At 33.5% G+C, this 23,151-nt stretch overlaps 1 protein-coding gene across 2 annotated transcripts in view; it reads left to right on the top strand.

Annotated features, from left to right (window-relative positions):
* RTKN2 (rhotekin 2) overlaps window positions 1-23,151 on the top strand; it is a 75,634-nt gene that overhangs the window by 47,095 nt on the left and 5,388 nt on the right. For both annotated transcript variants that reach the window (XM_002820911.6, XM_009245580.4), the window contains 4 exons: window positions 3,388-3,494; window positions 4,468-4,599; window positions 16,641-16,806; window positions 21,796-21,903. In XM_002820911.6, coding sequence (XP_002820957.2) covers window positions 3,388-3,494; window positions 4,468-4,599; window positions 16,641-16,806; window positions 21,796-21,903 — 513 coding nt within the window. The remainder of the gene's footprint in view (window positions 1-3,387; window positions 3,495-4,467; window positions 4,600-16,640; window positions 16,807-21,795; window positions 21,904-23,151) is intronic.

Raw genomic sequence — 23,151 nt, forward strand, 5'->3', positions numbered from 1 at the left:
AAATCTCCTTCTGTGATTGTGAATTTTTCGACCCATAGTTATATTTATTTTTACTGTATATAATTTGAACCTTTGTTATTTGATGCATGTAAGTGTTTAAATTGTGTGTTTTCTTCTTTTACCTCAAACTGTACTTTTTATGTTACAAACATGCCTCTTCAAACAGCATTATATTGGATTTTAATTTTTCTCTAATTTGACAATCTTTTTTTTACCGAAGCTTTTAGTCCTTTTGTATTTAATATCAAATAACTGTATATTTGGGTTTAAATCTATGATAACCTGTGTTTTCTATTTGTCTCACCTATTCCATGGTTATTTTTTCTTGCCTTTTAAGGCAATTTTTCCTTGTTTGAATTAAAGTTATGCATCCTTTTTCTCATTTTTTTAGAATTTACCACTAAAAATTTCATTATTCATACTTACTAAAAACTAAACTTAAAAGATAGTTTTGTGCTTTTCTCAGACAATACAAGGACTTTAGAACAGTTAAACTCTTTTCCCTAACCTATGTGCTATTGTTATATATTGTAATTCTTTTTTTTTTTTTTAGTACTTATTTAGATTTAATACTTATTTAGATTTACCTACATGTTTCTATGCACTACTTGTATCTTATGCCTTGCATCTGGGATACTTTTCCCTCTGCTTGAATTATAAGCCTTAGAATTTCTTTTAGTGAGTTATGCTGATATCAGAATTCTTGTTCTTTTTGTTTATCTGAAGATGGCTTTCTTTTGCCTCATTAATGAAGATATTTCTTAATTCTGCAGTTTTAATTTTTTCTTGTTAAATATTGAACATATAATTCCAACATTTTTGGCTTTTATTATTTTATTATAAATGTTGTAAATCATTTGCCAGTGTGTCACCACTATGAGTGTAATCTTTTTATTTCTTTTTGCCTTTAGTTTTCTAAAATTTTAGTATGGTATGGTTAGGTGTAGAGTTTATTTATGCTGCTTGGGGTTTCTTGAGCTTCTTTACATTGTTGATATGTTTCATCAGTTTGGACAAAATCTCACATATCTATTTGAAACTGCCTCTGCTGTTGTGTAGCTTTTGTCCTTTTTGCATGCCTGTTAAACCTATGTTAGTCTTTTTCATTGTATCCTTCGTGTTTCTTACTCTTTATGTTGTACTTTTCAACTAACTTACAGATATTTAGAACATAAACTATTCATAAATCTGAGATTGCCTATATAAAGAAGTTTGCTTTCAAACTTCTAAATTTACAAATCACAAAGTTGATCTCATGTATTACTGAAATACATGCTTTTACAGAATTTTTATTTCATTTGCTGCCTGTTTTAGGAAAGATAACTTTTGTTTATTTGTGTTTGCATTTTGGAATTGTATGTATTATGCTTGTGCATTTATTTTTCCCAGATTAAGCCCCTTATTTCTAAAATATAGCAACTTTAAAAATATATTAATGAAAAAGAAATTGAATAGTCTCAGAACATTGTTGTGTGCTATTCTATAGTAGAATCTTGGGTAGGTAAGTTTAAAACTTTTTGGTTTTACTACAAACCTTCGCTGCCTTGCATATATATATTACTATTTTTACAAAAAAATTCTGGGGTAATTAAAACTTTTAGGTAAATAATAGTTACGGCCAGTAGCTAGCCATTTTGTAGGCACTACCAACAGGGCACAGCGAAAACTTTAAAAATCATTTTTATGTGGTCCAGTGTGAACTAAGGGCCATATGTTGGGTTTTTATTTATACTCTGATGCCTAGAATAAATTATTTAATGCTTTCCTCCACATAGATAGGTAGTACACAGGTAGGTATCTTCATTAAAGGACTATCTTAATGTTTTTTAAGTAACTTTTTTAAACAATGTCAAACTTACAGAAAAGTTGCCAGTTGAATGTAAAGATTTTTTTTTTAATTAGAGATGGGTATCGGTATATTACCTAGTCTGGCCTCCAACTCCTGGGTGCAAGCACTCCTCCCACCTTGGCCTCCGGAGTAGCTGGGACTACAGGCACACACCACCACACTCAGCTTAAATGTCAAGATCTTTTTTTTTCTCAAAAAAAATATGAGAGCAAGTTGCTTACATGATAGTCTGTACCCCAAAACGTATTAATACATATTTCCTACTATCAGGACATTGAGCTACATCATCATCACTCTTGAAGTCAAGAAATGAATACTAATACATTACCGCCATATAATCCTCAGAGTCCATTCAAGATGTTGCCCGTTGTCACAATAATGTTCTTTATGGCAGAGGGATACAGTGCAGAATCATACATTTCGTTTAATTATCATGCTTTTTAATTTTCCTTCAATCTGGGCTACTTCTTCATTCATTGGGCTCTAATGTTCGATGTCAGACTCCTCTTCCCAGGCATACCTCTTTTACCCTGCTTGCTCAAGACAGAGTCCCAAATTAGGCTGCGCCCCAGTGTCATCATCCTCTCAGCCCCTTCAGGTGCTGATACCTCCAGCAGGCAGCCCCTGCTACTCACCATTCTCATTCTGCCTGTCTCCATCATCCATTTCTAGCACACCACAGCTCCTTCTCCAGTCCTGGCACAGATGTTCATGTTGGGGGCTCTATCTAATGACTTATGACTGAATTATTCAGCAAGAGAAGGGGAGGAGGAAGGGCCAAAAATGTTGATTAAGTTATCTTAAGTTCTCTGAAGTAATGTTTTTTGGTTTTGTTTTTGTTTTGTTTTGCTTTGTTTTTGAGATGGAGTCTTGCTCTGTTGCCCAGGCTGAAGTGCAGTGGTGCAGTCTGAGTTCACTGCAACCTCCGCCTCCTGGGCTCAAGCGATTCTTCTGCCTCGGCCTCCCAAGCAGCTGGGACTACAAGCATGCACCACCATGCCCAGCTAATTTTTGTATTTTTAGTAGAGACAGGGTTTCCCCATATTGGCCAGGCTGATCTCAAACTCCTGACTTCAAGTGATCCGCCTGCCTCGGCCTTGCAAAGGGAAATAATATTTTATTCAGAGGATCACTTTTCTAATTATTATAATGAAAATCAGAGCAAAAAGTAGAATTTGACAAACGTAAATTACTTTATTAGAATGTTTTTATATTAAATGAGATCACTTATATTCTCTGAACAACTTTCATTGAATAATTAAAATCAAACAAGAGACTAAACAGTTCATTTTTATTCAGGTGATAGCATGCTATAAACTATCAGTTTAATATTATCCTGTCCTTTCTATTCTCATATTTGATTTTCTCACTAAATATGGCACTGATATTTGGGTAGGATGAATCTTTACATGAAACTAATTCTAAAATATGTTCTGTACAAAGCAAAACAAAATTGTAAAAAGAGAAAAATCAAAATATATGATGACCGTAAATAAACATATTTATAACTTGATTTTTTTTCTTTCTCCTTTAAATAGAGGAGTCTTCATTTTGGCTTCCCCTGTATGGCAACATGTGCTGCCGACTAGTTGCCCAGCCAGCTTGTATGGCTGAGGATGCATTTGCAGGATTTCTTAATCAGCAGGTTAGAGGACTTTAAATATCCTACAACAATTGTAGCTCTACTTTAAATCTTAATATACTGGCAGTTGTTTCACCTTCTGATATTGAGAAGTATTTTTTAAGTCTTTTTTTAAATGTCAGTTTTCTAAATGTTATCTATATATAAACAGTTATCTATATATATACAGTTATGATATAAACTGTAGGGGGTGCGGGGTGAAAAGAATGACAAGGCAGGGAGGGACCTGCTGCAATGTTGATGGCTAAGGCGCTACCTCTCCATGCTCCTCTGCTTCATTAATAGCCGCAACAGGATAATCAGCAACAGAGGTCTCCTTGTGGAAACTGATGAGGGCTGCTCAACACCTTTCACATAAAGGTCTTTCTGGCAGACAGCATTTGGCACGGTTTAGGACTCTGAGCTTCCAAAGCTGCCTGCCTCTGTGCCACCTACTGCTGATTTATTTATAACCATAGTTATTTATATTCAGTAAATAATTAATTGTGAACTTCAATGAATCAATAGCTTTTTCTAAAAGATTCCATTAGAAGGAAAGAAAATTTGCATTCTTAAAGGGTAGTTGCCATTTTCCGATGCTCTGAGAACAGTAAGGGAAAATAATATTTTGAACATATAGAATTGTTTTTATAATTTTCCTGAGTCATTTGATGAATTGCTATAGCATTGTAAGCACTAATTTTTAATCAACTAGCTTTTCTAAAACACCATTGATCTATGGTTTTATGTGTGTAAAAGTTAGGTGGTAATCGTTGCCTCCATTTCACTTAATGCCTTTAAGAATTCCAAACTTTTCTGATATTAACATACTCTTGGATTTGGGGCAATTAACCTTTTGTGTATCAAATTAATGGATAATTCCATCACATTTTAAAAATTCTAAATAATTTAACCTTGATAAGTATTTTGATGAATTTAGAGTTAAAGTGATAATAACTTAAAATTGATAGTGTCTTGTTTTTGTTTTTTTTTTTAGCAATTGATAGAAGGTCTGATTAGTTGGAGAAGGCTGTATTGTGTTTTGCGAGGAGGTAAACTCTATTGTTTTTACAGTCCAGAGGAAATTGAAGCTAAAGTGGAACCAGCTTTGGTAGTACCCATTAACAAGGTAAAGGAAATGCTATTTTGAGAAAAAAAAGATATATCTTAGGAAGTTTGTTTTTGTCTGTGCAGTTTACTTGTTGTTGTCTTATAAATAAAAGAGAAGCATTGGTAAAAACAGGTTACTTCATAAATATGATTAATCTGTTTCTGTTTTTCTATTAGAGCTTATCTGTTATAAGAAAATGTATATTTCCTAAGAAAACATAGTAATGGACATCTATACCAGTAAATAGGTTTTAAAGCAGAGAATGTAACTCCACATTAACAGTATATTTAAATTTTTTCTGAATTTACTTGAGATTAAACATAAATTGTTAGCTCATGTTATAGTGATGCTGTTTCTAGTTAGTATTCAAATGAAGCCATAAAAAGACATTCTTGACTATACTTTCTGATTTCTTATGGGATTGATGGGCAATTGTCCAATCTTCTGTCAGAACAGAAAAGCCTGCCAGTCCATTTAGAATAGTTGAGTGCTTATACTGCATTTAAAAAGTAGTACCACACCACCTAGAGAATTTGTCAAGTATATATATACTGGTTTGATACAAAGGAGACTATTGAAATCTAGCTACAATTTTTTCATCTAGAATCCTATAGGAAAACTTCAATATAAGGCAGACTTAGTTTCTTCTACTTCACGGTCTTAAATTTAGCTTTGTCTATTGTTCAAGTCTAGTGTTGATTAGAGGATTTTTCTTTCCTCATTTTTTAGAGCATTCCTACTCTAGAATAATTGCATTTCTAGACCAAAATATCATGGTTTTTGCCTGTGGGCTGCCCCTAGTTGTTTCTAGTTGTTCTACTTTGCTTGTTTTTGGTGTAGTTGAAGTGTGTGATAAAACATGAGCCATCACATTTGTTCTCCTTGTCTTTGAAATTATCCTTTAAAGAAGAATGTAAAGTTGTATGTCCTTCTATATAATAGTTGTATTCCTGAAAACCCGTGGGTACCAGTCTACTAATCTATAAAGACTTGAGTTTAGTTTCATGATCTTTTCCAATAATAACATTTTTGTCTATTTCTATTCCGCTTTTAGAAATCACACTGCTTTTTACTTACAGAAAGTCTTTTAGTGAGACCTTTTATTATATAAATTCACCTAATTTAACTGTTTTGTTTAAACTGTTTTGTTTTGACAAATCAAGGACATAATACATCAGTATTATAATGAATCTATTTTGGCTTAGAAAATTAGGTTTTTGAAATATGTAATTTTATTAATGAAAAATTGACATGCTTTTTTCATTACTTGCCAACTTTTTATTTTGTTTGGTTTATGCAGTGTTGTATTTCCTGCCGCTTTTTCACACTTTAGTCTTTTGAAAATTTCAGATGGAAAAATTGAAACAGAATAATGAACACCTGTATACCATTCATCTAGACTCTTCAGCTGTTGTTAACATTTTGCCACATTTGCTTTCTCTCTAGTTAAAATTTTTTTCTGAACCATTTTAAAATCAGTTGCAAACAACATAACATTTCTTCTCTGAATATGTTAGCATATTTCTCCTAAAGCCAAGGACACTTTTTTGTAACCATAATACTACTGTCAAAAAAGTTTATTGTTGATACAATATTATCTAATATACAGAAGAAATTGCTCTAATTGTCCCCAAAATATCCTTTCTAATTTTTATTTAGTGTTTGATCCAGGACCTCATCAAAGATCATGTACTGCATCTGGTCAGCATTTCCTTTGATTCCTTTCATCTATATTGTGCCCTTCACCTCCTGCCTTTATTTATTTATGCCTTTCATTACATTGACATTTTTTGAAAGTCCAGGCCAGTTTTCTTCTTAGAATTTCTCCAGATCTGTGTGTAACTAATTATTTCACTAGATTCAGCTTAAATAATTTTGGTAAAAGTTCTGTGTATATGATTATGTCTACTTTGGCGTTTACTAAATAGCTGAGGAGTAAAAATGAAATCCTACTAATTTTTTTCTTATATTTTATACCATAGAATATTCAGTCATAAAATAAATTAAAATGTAATCTAAACAAATGATATTTTTAAAGTCATTAGTTTTATTTGAAGACAGTCTTGAAGGAATTTAACTCGCCTTATCTCAGCCCTTTAAGGTAGGCAAAGCAGGTATGGCAGCCCTGTTTTACAGGTACATTATTTCTTTTACAAGTGAAGAAATAGTCTTAGCGATCAGATAGAACTTTCCAAACTAGTAAGGAAAATTATGTGGCTCACCCTTTTCCTAATGAGTAGGAAAAAATAGATAAAAATTCATGGACTGTTTTTGCTATTTCCTCATAGGCGTACTGCTAGACTAGATTTGGAAGGCAAAATTAGACTTTTTCCTCTCTTCATATCACTGTAAATCAATTTTGAAAGTTAAAAAGTAGCTATAAAATGAGGTTCTGAGCATGAAACCATAGTATACTTATAGGCGATGGCTTAGGCATGTGTGTGGAAACTTTACGATTTAAATTTAAGAGAACATTTATAATAAAACTGTGTTATTGTAGTCAGTGTGTCTGTATTATCAGTCTGATGACAAGGATCTAATTCCAGAAAAGTGGTGACAATGTTTATATGGCCTGACTGAATTGACCTATTTTAATTGATTTACTTTTCCTTGTGGTAATAAAGGCTGATGGCCAGGTGACTAATGAGATTTTGTAGTCAATCAGTGGCATTGTTAAGATGACTGAAATCAGCAGACTTACAAATTCCAGTGTTTCTTCCACAATTGGCCATTACATATCACAGGAAAATTATTAATTTAGTAATTTGTATAGATTTAGCCTTATACTTGGAGACAATGTGAGCTACATTTGACCTTGAGGACCGGTGACTTAATTATCTCTTCCATTGTACATAACTTCTGTCTAAAGTACAAAAGAGCATTTTTAAAATTAGACATGAAATAAGAGTTAAGGTTGGAAAGATATATTTATTATTATAGAATATAAATAAATATAATTTAATTGTTAATCTCAAAGATGAAACTGATGACAAAGTATTCTGTTTTCCTTCTTTGCAATATTGCCATCTTAATTTTCTCCAGTGTTGATTTCCTGTGTTTTTCTCTTTAGAAGCCTTTTTCTCTTTGTAGTTCTTACTTCTACCTCAGGCTTCCTTTGAATTTTTCCATTCACCTGAAAACTTCCCTCTTAATAGTGAATTCACTGATCTCCTTATTGAAAAAATCAAGCACTATCCCAGTCAAGAAATATATTTGTTACTTCCTAAAACATGACTGTTATGTAATTATTTTTCCTTTTAAAGTAATTTTTGTTTTTTCTCAACTTACAAAATGATTCAAATGTACAGAAAAGTTGAAAAAAAAAACTATACTGATGGCCCATATACATACCACCTAGACTCAGCAGTTAACATCTTGTCATATTTACATTATCTCTTTGCTTAAATCTACATTTCTTGATGACCCATTTGAACATAAGACTTTGATATCATGATACTTCATTCCTGAATACTTCAACATGTAACTCCTAATAATAAAAACAGGGACCTTTCATATAGATACATAATCATCATACCATTATCACAGCTAAGAAAATTAAAAATAACTTGCTTATGTCACCTAATATTCAGTCCACATTCAGATTTCCCCGTTTTCCCAAAATGGCCTTTTAGCTCAGGTCTTCAGTCCAGGATTATTCAGGAATTATGCATCCTTGACAATTCTTCTAATTTGTAAATGAGGTCTGGAGGCTTGATTGTATTTATGTAAAATATTTTTATTAGAATATTTTATGGTTGATGACAGACTAGTACTTTATAGAGCCTCCCGTTAGGAGGCTCATTAGGTCAGGTTGTCGCCACTACTGTTGATGCCCTCTCACCAACATAAAGTGATCTTCCCTCTTTACTATTAGCAAGTAGTCAGTGAGGAGACACTTTGGCACTGTGTGACTGTGTTTGTTTTCTAACAATCTTTCACATAATGGTTTTAGCCACCTGTGATTGTCTTTGCCTAAATCAGTTATTACACGGGAGATTCTGGGTGATTTTCTCATGCTACTTTCCTTCTACATATGTCCTTCCTTTTGGCATTCTTTTTGTAAAGAAGTTTTTCTTATCAACTAGGGATGAATTACAGTCTCTTGTGAAAAGGCAGGATAAATACTTGGTATCTTAATTGCCAATTTTCAGGGTAAGAAGTTGGTGTCGTGTATTGGTATTGCATTGGTATTGGTAATATATATTGGAGTTGATATTACTCCCTCCAGGGGTAGCAGATGAGTGTTATCTTCCTCCCTGCCCTACCTTCACTGTCCATATAGTGATAAATTAATAGGTTTTTATCTGTTCAGTGTTTTAAATTACGTGGTTTTTAAATCTAAGGTAGATATTTTGATTGTTTTTCTTACCTTGCAAATTTGTAAGGGAGACATGCTATTAGCATTTTCTTTTTGGTTTTGTGTTTGTTTGTTTGTTTGTTTGTTTGTTTGAGACAGGGTCTGTCCCTGTCTCTCAGGCTGGAGTGCAATGGTGCTATCACAGCTGACTGCAGCCTCCACCTCCCAGACACAAGGGATCCTCCCACCTTAACCTCCCTAGTAGCTGGAACTACAAGTACATGCCACCACACCTGGCTAATTTTTGTATTTTTTGTAGAGACAGGGTTTCACCATGTTACCCAGGCTGGTCTCAAACTCCTGGGCTCAAGCAGTCTGCCTGCCTCAGCCTCCCAAAGTGCTGGGATTACAAGTATGAGCCACCATACCCAGCTTCTTAGTATATTCTTTTTTTTTTTTTTTCTATTTATTTATTTATTTATTTTTGAGACGGAGTCTTACTCTGTTGCCCAGGCTGGATTGCAGTGGTGCCATCTTGGCTCACTGCAACCTCCACCTCCCGGGTTCCAGCTATTCTCCTGCCTCAGCCTCCTGAGTAGCTGGGATTATAGGCACCTACCACCATGCCCGGCTAATTTTTGAAGTTTTTGCTGTGCCCTGTTGGTAGTGCCTACAAAACAGCTAGCTACTGGCCATAACTATTATTTACCTAAAAGTGTTAATTACCCCAGAAATTTTTTTTTTTTTTAAAGTAGTGATGGAGTTTCACCATGTTGCCCAGGGTGGTCTCGAACAATGTATTCTTAAATAAACAAAGGATAAAAACCAGTTTGGTATTTTCTGATACAGCAGGTAAGGATCAAATAAAACTTTTAAGAATAGTGTTTCTCGGCTGGGTGTGGTAGCTCACGCCTGTAATCCCAGCACTTTGGGAGGTCAGCGCGGGCGGATCACGAGATCAGGAGATCGAGACCATCCTGGCTAACAGGGTGAAACCTCATCTCTACTAAAAACACAAAAAATTAGCCAGGCATGGTGACACACGCCTGTAGTCCCAGTTACTTGGGAGGCTAAGGCAGGATAATTGCTTGAACTTGGGAGGTGGAGGTTGCAGTGAGCTGAGATTGTGCCACTGCACTCCAGCCTGGGTGACAGAGTGAGACTCCATCTCAGGAAAAAAGAATAGTGTTTCTCTTAGTTTTTAGTATATTTCTAATGGTTGGTCTCTAAGATCTTTAAGCTTAATAATGTTAAACATTAAATACAAATCAGAGTTTTTTGTCTTTTGGTTGTCTTCTTTTCTCATGAAAATAATTTTCCTTAATGCTACTTAAAAATTATTTGAAAACATAAATTTCACAGTTGCTAAGGTATATAAATAATAGTTCTGTTATTTAGGTCACAGGATCTGTTCTCAAGCTATAATTCTTGTCCTTCTAAATGGCATTTCTTGTAAGGCTAAGTTAGTTCATTAATTTTCATAGGGAGCCGTCTGTGGAAATAGTCACATTAAGGGAAGAAAAGCCTAAAAGCTATTCCCCTCCCATTGTCAATCCAAATTTGAAAGGGCAATTTACTTAAAAGTGATTGCTTCAAATTCAGAAAACTTTACAAGAATGTTCTTGAGCAAGACATTCTCAATAACAGGTAGTTAACTGAATTTCCTACACATTATAGAAAGCATTTTGTTAACTAAAGCTTTATCCATTGTCAATATGGTGAGGGGTGTGATGGTTAAAAAAAAGTGTGAGTCTTTGAGATCAAGTCTTTTCTTGTTTTAAATATTATATACATCATTCATTTTAATAAAATCTGTACTAAACAAGTCAATAACACTACTTAGTGTAGTAGACCTTGGATAAATTGTTTTGAAAATACTTTTGTTATATTTATCATGGAACCTAGAAAGCAAAATTATTATGAAGCACATGGGATTTTAATCCAATTATGTTAGTTTCCTTAATATCTAATCATATCAACTATTCAGATTTTTAAAAGTAAATATAGCAAAAATAATTTTTCAAACATTTTCCTGTAGTTTACATCTGATTTAATTAATATAAATTTAAAATAATTATATTAAACTGATACTAATCATACCTCATGGTTGGTTTAACTTATAGCTGTGCATTACATATTTCAAACATTCCTTGTCGTATACATGAAGATATCCTTTTTTGTCATTAGAGTATATATAAAGTCTAAAGCTTGTTTTTAGCACCAACATTTTGTCTTCATTGCTGATTAACAGGACTTCAGACGAAACACTTTTCAAATAACTCATTTATCTTTACAGCATGTTTGTAAGGAAGATGTGAGATATTATCTGCATTACAGCTAAGAAAGAGGCATTAATAATAGACTGACTTTGGTTTTTGTGTTGGTATTTTATTTTTTAATTGTTTTCTTTGGAAAAAAATTCAAGGTAATTTATACATAGAATAGTATAAATGAATCCATTTGTACTCTCACACACTGCCCCCACATTAGATATATTTTGAAGCAAATCCTAGAGACCATATCATTTTACTTGTAAATATTCCAATTGTCACACTTGAGAAAATTTATGGTTTTATATATAAGTTATCATATGTAGATATAATTATATGTAGTTAATATATCGTTAAAAATCCAGGCAGTCTTTAAGATCCCTAGTCTCAATTTTTGTAAGTTTTTGCGTTAGGATCCAAATAAGGGCCACATATTATGGTTGATTGATTAGGTCTTTTAAGTCTCTTTAGAAAAAGGAATGCTTATACGTTGTTGGTGGGGGTGTAAATTAGTTCAGCCATTGTGAAAGACAGTGTGTTGATTCCTCAAAGACCTAAAGACAGATACCATTCGACCCAGCAATCCCATTACTGGGTATGTAACCCAAAGAATATAAATCATTCTATTATAAAGACACCTGCACGCATAGTTTCATTGCAGCACCATTCACAGTAGCAAAGACATGGAATCAACCTAAATGCCCATCAGCGGTGGGCTGGATCAAGAAAATGTGGTACACATATATCATGGAATGCTCTGCAGCCATAAAAATGAACTAGATCATGTCCTTTGCAAGGACACAGATGGAGCTGGAGGCCATTGTCCTTAGCAAACTAACACAGGAACAGAAAACCAAATACCACATTTTCTCACTTATCAGTGAGAGCGAAATGGTGAGAACACATGGACATATAGAGGGGAACAACACACTCTGAGGCCTGTCGGAGAGTGTGGAGGGTGGGAAGAGGGAGATCAGGAAAAATAACTAATGGTTACTAGGCTTAACACCTGGGTGATTAAATAATCTTTACAGCAGACCCCCCATGACGCAAGTTTACCTATGTAACAAACCTGCACTTGTACCCCTGAACTTAAAAGTTTAACAATAATAATAATAATAATGAATATGTTGGCTTATGTTCCCTCACACCTCTAACTCCCCCCTAGAAACACACACACACACCGTAGACAATTTATTTGCTGAAGAAATTGATCTTTTATCCTGCAGGGTTTTTCCATAGTCTGGATTTTTCTAGCTGCATCCCTGGGTTGCCATTTTTCTTTTCTTTTTCTTTTTTTTGAGACGGAGTTTTGCTCCTGTTGCCCAGGCTGGAGAGCAGTGGAGCAATCTCGGCTTATTGCAACCTCTGCCTCCCAAGTTCAAGCGATTCTCCTGCCTCATCCTCCCGAGTAGCTGGGATTACAGGCATGTGCCACCACGCCCAGCTAATTTTGTATTTTTAGTAGAGATGGGGTTTCTCTGCATTGGTCAGGCTGGTCTCGAACTCCCGACCTCAAGTGATCCACCTGCCTCCGCCTCCCAAAGTGTTGGGATTACTGGCATGAGCCACCACACCCAGCCTGCCTTTTTTCTTATATTTTTGGATCATATTCAGATTTGTTGGTTGGTTAGTAAGAATACATTTTAGGAAGGGTCATATACTTTCATCAAGAAGCATATCATATATCTAGGTCTTCCACTCATCTTAACAACCACTGATGAGCATTGTTTTAGATCCTTTATTTCATTAAGGATTACAAACCGGTAGTATTTATACATTCCTTCTAGCTGGAATGCCTCTACTTCATCAGCTATTTGGTTACCCTGAAGTACAATTCTTATAGGGAAGACAGGATAAGTGCTTGGATTTTTTTTTTGTTTTTTTGTTTGTTTGTTTGCTCGTTTGTTTTTCCCCATTTATATGTCAGTTACCAAAACAATGAGATAGTTTCCTACCATCTTTCACAGGTGACCAATGAGTTAGTTTTTAAATATCGTTATGAATTTTTAGATTTAAATACATGTCATGTGTCTGTCCATTGCCATTGCTATTCTAATCAATGTTCTAATCAATGTCCAATGTTTGACTAGTAGAAGCCCCTTCTTGCTGACTCTTGAATCCTTTTGACATAACCCTAGGAATCTTAGATTTCTGATAGGACAAGATGTTCCAGAATCATCTTATACATTTCCTGGTCCAGGCTGAGAGTCAGCCATTTCTTCAAAAAGCTCTGATTTTTTTAGTAAAGAATATTTAGAGACCATAATCTGGGTGCATTTTTTATGGTCGTATAGTCAAAAGTAACATACATAATTTATAAATCTTATCCTGATCTAGTAATTTTCCATGTATATGGAAATGAAGAGGAGGAAGTACAGTTTCAATTCAAAATAATAATTTTTAAAAACCTAAATGAAACTTTCCTGTGACTTTAGAGTTTATGTTTTATTACAAAATTGACTTCCCAGTTTATGTTTTTATTGATTTCACTTGGCATTCTCTAGGTAACACCACCATCTCATGGAGTGAAAAATTGCAGACTGATGAAGAGCAAACCCAGCTACAGATTAAAATTACACAGTGAATAATCTCAAATCTATTTACAAATCAAGAAAAGTTGACTATAAAACCTCCTAGATAACTGAAGTTTTGAGATTAGCAAAAACAATACAGGAAACGCTGGGCTTAATAGAATACTTCTCACAGAACACGTTTCCTCATAAAGGATTGGAGATTATTTCTAGGATCTGGGTATATCAATACAAAACTTTTTAATCATTATTTGAGTTGTTCTTTTCCTATTTCATTTTTTTATTCTTTAAATATTTTTTAGCCATTTACTGAGTACTAGGCAATATTTTAGGTGGCAGAAATATGGGGGGAGGCAGGGAATTACCAAGTTCCTTGTTTTCATACCCTAAGAGGAGATACTTCTCCTAAGAGGAGATATGCCCATAAATAACAGTCCTAAAATTCACCTTAGTGTTTTCTAATCACTTCCTTTTTTGAGAATTGAAGACCTGAGAACTATTGTTGATATTTTCCCACAGTGAAAAAACAGCTTGCATGAACTTTCTGACACTCTAAGAAACTTTACTTGTATTAATCACTTTTTCTTCGACACGCATTTTTTTGGTTAAAAGTTTTCCATTAAATTATTTTGGATGATAACATATAGAAGTTAATTCAAATTCTGCATTTCATTTGCACCTTTTAAAAACCTCTCATGTTTTAAAAATGTAGTGATATTTATGGCTACCAGAATTAATGGAGTATATACAGTAGTATTTATATATTTTTGCATTATATTCTCTTAGAAGGATATAAATGATTGAGTTCATCAGATTTTCTATGTAGTGGTTTCATTTGAAATGATACCTTGGTAAAAATATCCAAATTCATCTATAAAAATCAAATTTCCCTTATTTAAAGATTGAATCCACTTTAATCCTTTATACAAAAAGTAGTCAGAAATGTTTATTAAAATGGAATTGGTGAAGGGAAGCACAATTTCAGTAACAAGAATACTTTTTATTTTATTTTATTTTGTAATACAATAGAGGGTTTTTCCCCTACTATGATTTAACCTTTAATTAGTCTGATAAGAGTAGCATATCAAAGATTCTTCCTAGAGCTTAAGTCATTCTCTGCTTGTGATTATAAGCTTTATATTTACAGTGGATGATTAGGTGCATCTTTGAGCTCCAATGATACCATTTAGGGCAAAATTTGTTACATAATAAAAGTAATTACTTAAAAGAATTAATTCACAAAGTTTATTACCAAGACATAGAAGTGTAAAAAGACTCTATTATGATCAAATTAAGATACTGGGCATAAGTCCCATTACAGTCCTCTAAAGACACTCACATTCCTAGATTTCTACTGTGACAGGATAGACTGTCTCTAAGATAGTTAATGATTGTTATATTTTGTGATACTCTAAAGGTTCAAAGTTATGTTGCCGCTTTATACAACATACATTTTTCCCCTGCGGTTTTTGAATAAGAATTTATTCCTTCAGAAGGGAATTCCTTGTGTAGTATATACGGTGTTCACCTGCCTGTATTTATCCATTTTTCAGGGAATGGATAGCTTTTCTTCCTAACCCTGCTACTTCTGTAATGACTACATCATTACATATTGTATGTATATGTAGGTTTTGGTGTGTGACTGTATAGCCTCTCTTCACACTTTACTCAGTGAAGAATTTCTTTCTATTCTTAATCAGCCTTTATTACTACCAGCCAAAATATCCTTGTCACACATTACAGTAGGCTTAACCATGATTCTCTTGAACCACTATGTACAGTGCAGTAGCCACTATCCTGGAGTGACTGTTAGACACTTACAATGTGGCTGGTCCAGATTGAGATGTGCTGAAAGTGTAAAATACAAACTGGATTTTGAAGGCTTAGTATGAAAGCCTTCAACATATTTTAGATATGCTGAGTTACATGAAATACATCGTTAAATTAATTTCAGCAGTTTCTTTTTACTTATTGTGGTATTTAGAAAATTTTCAATTACATATGTGGCTCACATTGTACTTGTACTGTACAGCATTACCCTAGAATAGTGAAAGTGAGTCATTATCTAGGCATCAAATCTCTATCTTTGTGTAATAGATAGTTCTAGTACAGACTTTATCCCCCAATATTCCTTGGTCAAAGCCACATGTAGTTGCCAGCTTACCATGTGGCATGGCTGTGCCTGTGTGTGACTTGGGAATAGACTTCTCAGAATCTTCTAAGTATAGAATCAATAAGTGTCATCATAATAGCATTCTAGTATCACTCAGAAAAAAGGTTTAGACTATCAGCGTGAATGAAACCATTGTCTTTGCGGTAGTGTTGTACTTAGCACTTTAAAAATAATTTAAACATTATAAAGATTATATTACTTTATGGATCTTTAGCTATGAACTTTGTAAATGAATGTTACTTACAAAATAAATGTTAATGAGGAAAACCTAACTGTTTTGCTACAGTAAACACTAAGTTACAGTTTTACTGTTTTAACTGATAGCACTAGATATTATGCATGAATATTGGAATAAGAAACATACTTTACTGATTCTTCTATTTTATTAATTTGAAATATTGTTAACATGTAATCCACATTATAGCTATGACATGCTGTACTTGTTTTATTGGAAATTTTAAGATGTATATAAAAGACTAAACTTCTGCTTAAACTGAGATAGATCAAAACAGGGGTTATGTTTTAATCTCATGTAATTTAGCATAAGTGCTATATATAGCATAATATAAGACATTATTCAGTATTTTATATAAAGCATTCTTTTTAAAAAAGATTGGAGTTTGAATATAAAAAATTCTCAAAATCACATGTTTTAAATTTCAAATGATCAGCAATAAGATTATGGTTACATCAGGTATAAATATGGTAGCTAAGCAATAAAACATTTGTTTGATCATTACAGAAATTTTCTCATGCAAAACCCAAATTTTTTTCTTAATTTTTAGGAAACCAGAATCCGGGCAATGGATAAGGATGCCAAGAAAAGAATCCATAATTTCTCTGTCATCAATCCTGTTCCTGGACAAGCTATAACTCAGATTTTTGCAGTTGACAATAGAGAAGATCTTCAGAAGTGGATGGAAGCCTTCTGGCAGCATTTCTTTGATCTTAGTAAATAGATATTTGGATTTTTTTAGTTGTGTATTTATGTAGCCTAAAAGGATGTGCACAGCAATCTTAAAATTATAATCTTGGAGTTTGTAGCAAAAATTTTTTATGTTCTTGAAAAAATGGTAGTGTATCATCAATGCACTGATGCTTCTTTCTCTCAGTCTCTTTCCAGTGCCTGACTATTGTATAGTATACGTTTGGATTCTAGCATCTCTACCTCCTACTTTTTGAAGCTCCCTTTGTTCACTAAAACAACCAGACCATATTCTCTCAAAATGTTAGGATTTAACTGTTGAAGGCAATGTATTTGATCCAAGGGATAAGAAGCCATTTGAGGAACAAAAAACTTTTCCAGGATAATGATGATCCTAAAATATTGAAACATTCAGGAGTCTCACTTTTGTAGCCTTCCCTTAACTCCAGATTCGTTATCATCTTCTTGGACATCATCCAGACAGGTTTCTTTTTAAACCACACACATATGATTTTCTCATCTCAATAATACGGTCCAGTTACATGGACATAAAAACAATGGATGGTAATGTAATAGGGCTCTAGTGTGTAAAATATATGAGGTTCTAATATTTCTCAAGGAGGAATTTTATCAACAGGAAAATACTGAAATCGTAACAGTTCTTTGTGTTTACTGACAATAAGTCAAACAGCATATTATCATTATATTGAAAATGTAGAATGTTGATAATGTCTGTTTCTGATCAAACAAAGCCTACTGATAGATACTACCAGTATTTTGTCTACTTAATGCTATTCCATAGAAAGTGGAGACATTTCCAAAAAAGGGAAATTATTTCTGCAACTCGTAGAAATAATCCTAGGGACAGACATTTTAGGAATTCTGTTTTCTGGAACACTATGAGGAAGAGTTAATACCTGCAGCCCTCAAGTTAGAAGTTGGGTAAGAGGCAAGAAAGGGATCTAAATTTATGGATTATTTCCCATATAACAGATTATTTCATTTATTTCTCATAACACTCCTGTGAGGTAGAAATTATTTCCCTTTGCTCTGAAGATGAGAAAACTTAGGCCTGAAGAGGTTTCTGGTTCACAGCATTGAACTAGAGGATTCCCTCCATAGCCTTCTTGGATTGTTTAGGACTTGTTTTCCTTAAGTATCATCCTAGACACTCAATAAATGTTCAAATATTCGTTTCATGTTTATCAGCATGTACCACATTTATTTAGTTAAAATTTTCAGGCCAGGCACGGTGGCTCATGCCTGTAATCCCAGCACTCTGGGAGGCCGAGGCAGGCGGATCACCTGAAGTCAGGAGTTTGAGATCAGCCTGACCAACATGGTAAAACCCCATATCTACTAAAAATACAAAAATTAGCCAGGCGTGGTGGCACGTGCCTGTAGTCCCAGCTACTTGGGAGGCTGAGGCAGGAGAATTGCTTGAAGCCAGGAGGCAGAGGTTTCAGTGAGCCAAGATCTCACCTGTACACTCCAACCTGGGCGACAGAGCAAGACTCTTGTCTTAAAAAAAAAAAAAAAAAAAAAATTTCAGCAGATCTCAGGTGTATAACTTAAAAGACAAGAACTTCCTTGCTTTTGCTAATCATAGCTAAAACTGTAACCATTTTACTAAATGCTCTGTCTTAGAGAATCCGTCTTATAAATGACTATCTTATTTTTAGAAATGATTTTGGTATTTTTATTTGTTTTATTTTTATTTTTATTTTTTTGAGATGGAGTTTTGCTCCTGTTGCCCAGGCTGGAGTGCAATGGCGCAATCTTGGCTCACCGCAACCTCCGCCTTCTGGGTTCAAGTGATTCTCCTGCCTCAGTCTCCTGAGTAGCTGGGATTACAGGCATGTGCCACCACGCCCAGCTAATATTGTATTTTTAGTAGAGACGAGATTTCTCCATGTTGGTCAGGCTGGTCTCGAACTCCAGACCTCAGGTGATCCGCCCACCTCGGCCCCCCAAAGTGCTGGGATTACAGGCGTGAGCCACCGCGCCCAGCTATTTTATAATTGTTATGTGCATAAGAACAGGAGGAGAGGTAAATGAAGGTAATAATACCGGAATGTAGTCTAGATATCAGCTACTATTAGATGATCATCTCATGCTTTCATTCTCTAGATTATGTGAAATAATTTATCATGCTAAAATGGGGATTTGAAGGAATAAGAACCTCATGACATTTTTATACTGTCAACATAATAAGGAATTGATGACAACTTGGTTCTTGGGTCTGGTTACTTTTTTGGTATTTAATGCTTTTTTGCATAAAAACTGCCAACCTATGTAATTTTTAAAGTACAAATTCTATTACATTTATACTTCAAAATTCAGAATTCATTGTGTATGGATATATGAAGTGAAGATGGAGGTGTTTATACCATACTAAAAATTTGACTTGTACTTTAAAAGTTTAACTTTCCTAGTGACAGGTGCAACCTCTTGTGATCCTGGTTGAAGTATGGTACATAGAACAAAGTACAGGGTAGGTATTCAGGGCAGAATAAAGTAAGAGAAATTTAATATTGAGAGCAAATTTCAATTATTTGGCGCTATTTAAGAATAGAAAACCAGGAAGATGAGATAATTAGAACTCAGGAGGAAACACTTATGGAAGTAGATCTGTTTAGCCCGGGGAAGAATTGCCTCGGGTGGATGTTGGTGGGCAAGGGGGATGTAATAGCTATTTTTAACATTTATGAGTTAACAAACATGTAAAAGAGGAGTGACACATGTTCTGGATGGTCAATAGGAGTGGAGCAAAGAATGGTAGGTCAAAGATAGAGAAAATTAAGGTAGATTTGGAACATTAAATTTTTAAAAAATATTTAACAATATAAATATTGAGTTACATTAGGAGCTTAGCATAAAAAATTATTTTGACTGGGAACACAATAACAGTAAATGGTATTTTAGGAAACATCTTCAATATATAAATTGTTATGTGAACAAAACATACCCATTTGATATTTCATATTGCACCCTTGTTTTCATGTTAGCATATTGGCTATCATGTATAGCTATGCATAGAGATTTATTTGCTGGCAAAATAAATGTTTCAATCGTAAAGTCTTGACGCATGAACACATTTGTACCTCTGACTTTAGTGACACGTGAAATAATGTGGCATTATATTCCAGTTTTCATTGTAACTCATATTCTGCTACTAGTTTAACAATGAAATGCTTTCATTTATCGATATAGAGGAAATACTGTACTTTATCATAATTTTTCTAAGAATGTGACAGAAACGTGTGCCAGTTTAAAGTGTTTCATTATTTTTCCATTAGATATAGGGTTTTTTTCCTGCCCCCAAGAAGAAAAAAACTGGCTCTTATATATTTATCTATAAAAGGAAGTGTGGGGAGGAATAAGTTATCAGATCTCAGATCCTACTAGATGTACATTATAGAGATCAACCTTTGAAGCCTTGTACTCAAGAATTTATTCCCTTTATCAGTTGCTATGTGGCTTATTTTGAAATTTTTATCATATTCTGTGCTTAGCATCATAATAAAACATACTGAAAGGCTTTTTTATGTTTCTTAACTAATGGTGGTGGATTTTTAATTTATGCATATATTATCATATTACTATGATAGTATATTCAACTACAAACAACAAAAATGAGTAATTTTACTAAATATGAAGTGTCCATAGTTTTTAAGTCACAGAAAATAATTAAGTTGGATATGAAATATGGATATACAACATAGGTGTATTACATTTACTTTTCTATTGGTATAAGATAGGCTATAAGAAGGTGAACCTCAGTAACTTACTCTTATAAAATTAATATACAGATACGTAGGAACTAGCATAGTTGCTATCCAGCATGCAGGTGCACAGTAAGTATGAAAATATTAAATTTTTAGACATCACTCAGGAGAAATCTAAAAAATTTAAGATTAAAATAGTGTGAAACATAATTAAAATAAACATTAATGTCCATACTTAAATTTTAACTTAATAGTTGAAAGATTTTATTCAAGAGTATTTTTTCTTATTCCAAATGTCTTTATTTAATGTGTCCTTCCTAAAACAAATCAGACTCAAAATTTTATTGGGTGATATGACTTTATAATAATAGGTTTTTATATACCTTTTAAAACCTAAATGAAAATACAGTGTTTTCTAGAGTTAAATGATTTTGAAAAGCATGATAATCATCTTAAAGGGACAGTTGTTAAATAAATAATTTTTATTTCTTAATCAAAATTTTCATAGTTAAAACCATTTTTGAAAACCTCACTCCTTTATGTTTTTTTTCTATTCCTTCTAGGTAACTATATTTCAGTTGATTGTTTAACCTTTCAACATCTCGAATACTTAATGTTTACTATTTAAAAGAAGAGAACCTGCACAAACTTTTGCAATAAATAGAAATTTTAAAGTAGTTATTAACCATTTAGTGAAATAGGATAGTATTTAATAGCCTAGAGATTTTAGCCTAATGTCTTTGCATAGAAGTATTTCTTTTTCTTTCTTTTTTTTTTTTTTTTTTTGAGACAGAGTCTCCCTCTATTGCCCAGTCTGGAGTGCAGTGGTGTGATCTCGGCTCATTGTAACTTCTGCCTCCCGAGTTCAAGTGATCCTCCTGCCTCAGCCTCCCGAGTAGCGGGGACTACAGCCACCTGCCACCATACCCGGCTAATTTTTGTATTTTCAGTAGAGAAGGGGTTTCCCCGTGTTGGCCAGGCTGGTCAAGACTCCTGACCTCAGGTGATCCGCCCACCTAGGCCTTCCAATTTGCTGGGATTACAGGCATGAGCCACCGTGCCTGGCCAAACTTTATTTTTTAAATAGATTACTTTTATGTTCAGAACTGGACTTTGAAATTATGGATAGTACTAGGTTTTTCTGCAAGCCTCCGTTAAGGCAGTGCTTTATTTATAAATTCACTGATTCTTATTCAAAGCAAAAATGTATTGCTATCTATTAAAAATGAAATATATATCTTCACATTTATGTTTTAAACTAGTCTACCTTTTTTCTGTCTGTCTTAGGCCAATGGAAGCACTGTTGTGAAGAACTTATGAAAATTGAGATTATGTCACCACGGAAACCACCTTTGTTCTTGACAAAAGAGGCAACCTTAGTCTACCATGATATGAGTAAGTGGGGTTTGTCTTTTCTAAGCTGCAGGATAACGAAAACAACATTGTCCATACTGAAGCAGCTTATTCTATTGACATTAAAATGCTAAAATTTTCAGGGCACAATCAAAATGAATGAAAAAAGACTATAATTATAGACTAAGGAACTCATGTTTAATAGATGAATTAATACAAAATAATGAATACACATTTTTTCATAGTCTGAATGCTTGAGATCAGACCAAAAATTTAAGGCTTAAAATGAGTAAAGGTGCACTGAAAATAAATATTAGCTGAGTAGCTGATGAAAATTCTGAAAATAAACACTTGCAGATTCTAAAATGTAATCATGTTCAGTAATTTTTTTCTGTATTTTATTAAATTTGTTTTCAAGTAGTGTTGATAAATGCATATTAATGAATGGAAGCTTTCATCTCTAGCCAGAAAAAAAAAATATTTAATATTTTGAAAAATTTTAAATTTCTAGACTCACTAATATTCAATTTCCCACACCTTGAAGGGTGTTTACTTTTGTGCCGTTGCCTCAGTAAATAATGTTGTGAACAAGTGCAAGTCAGTCTAAATTCTGTTTAATTTGCCACTAATGTACCTGTACTTACATTCACTTTAAAATGTTAGGTTAAAAATGATACATTTGGGTTCACACATTTTAAAATACCAGTAATTCATTTAATAGACATTTATCTCTGTTCCTTTATTTTTCCCAAGGAAAGTTTCACCCACCACCCTTATTACCAAAGTGGTATGAGGGCTTTACTCTGTTTTCCTGAGTTTTTGGTTTTAAGCATTTTCCCTTTTAACAGAGACTCTGCTGGTCTACAGGAAAGAATACTCATCCAAATACAGTCATCCTAATGTATATCTAGCTTTTGTAAAAAAGGAAATTTCTTACCTAGCAGTCAGAATAAGGTTTTAAATCCAAGAAATGTTATCTCATAAATACTTAATCTGTAGAATTTTTTAGAAAACTCATATAACTCCACTTCTTTGAAAGCTGGATTTTGTTAATTTATATAGGAATATATTTATACATGTGTATGTATTATGTACATTATATGTATGTTATGTTTTATATACTATGTATTATGTGTATGTTTACGTATATAATGTATGATTAGTGCAGTGCATGATCTTTTTAGTTCTGATGGTGTGGTTATTTTTACAAGTGAACATTTTCCTTATCATAGTCTTTGATGACCATTGTATATAGCATACTAGTTTGGAAAAGAACTTATTCAGATAAAG

Source organism: Pongo abelii, chromosome 8, assembly GCF_028885655.2.
Source record: "Pongo abelii isolate AG06213 chromosome 8, NHGRI_mPonAbe1-v2.0_pri, whole genome shotgun sequence".
NCBI classification, from domain to species: domain Eukaryota; kingdom Metazoa; phylum Chordata; class Mammalia; order Primates; family Hominidae; genus Pongo; species Pongo abelii.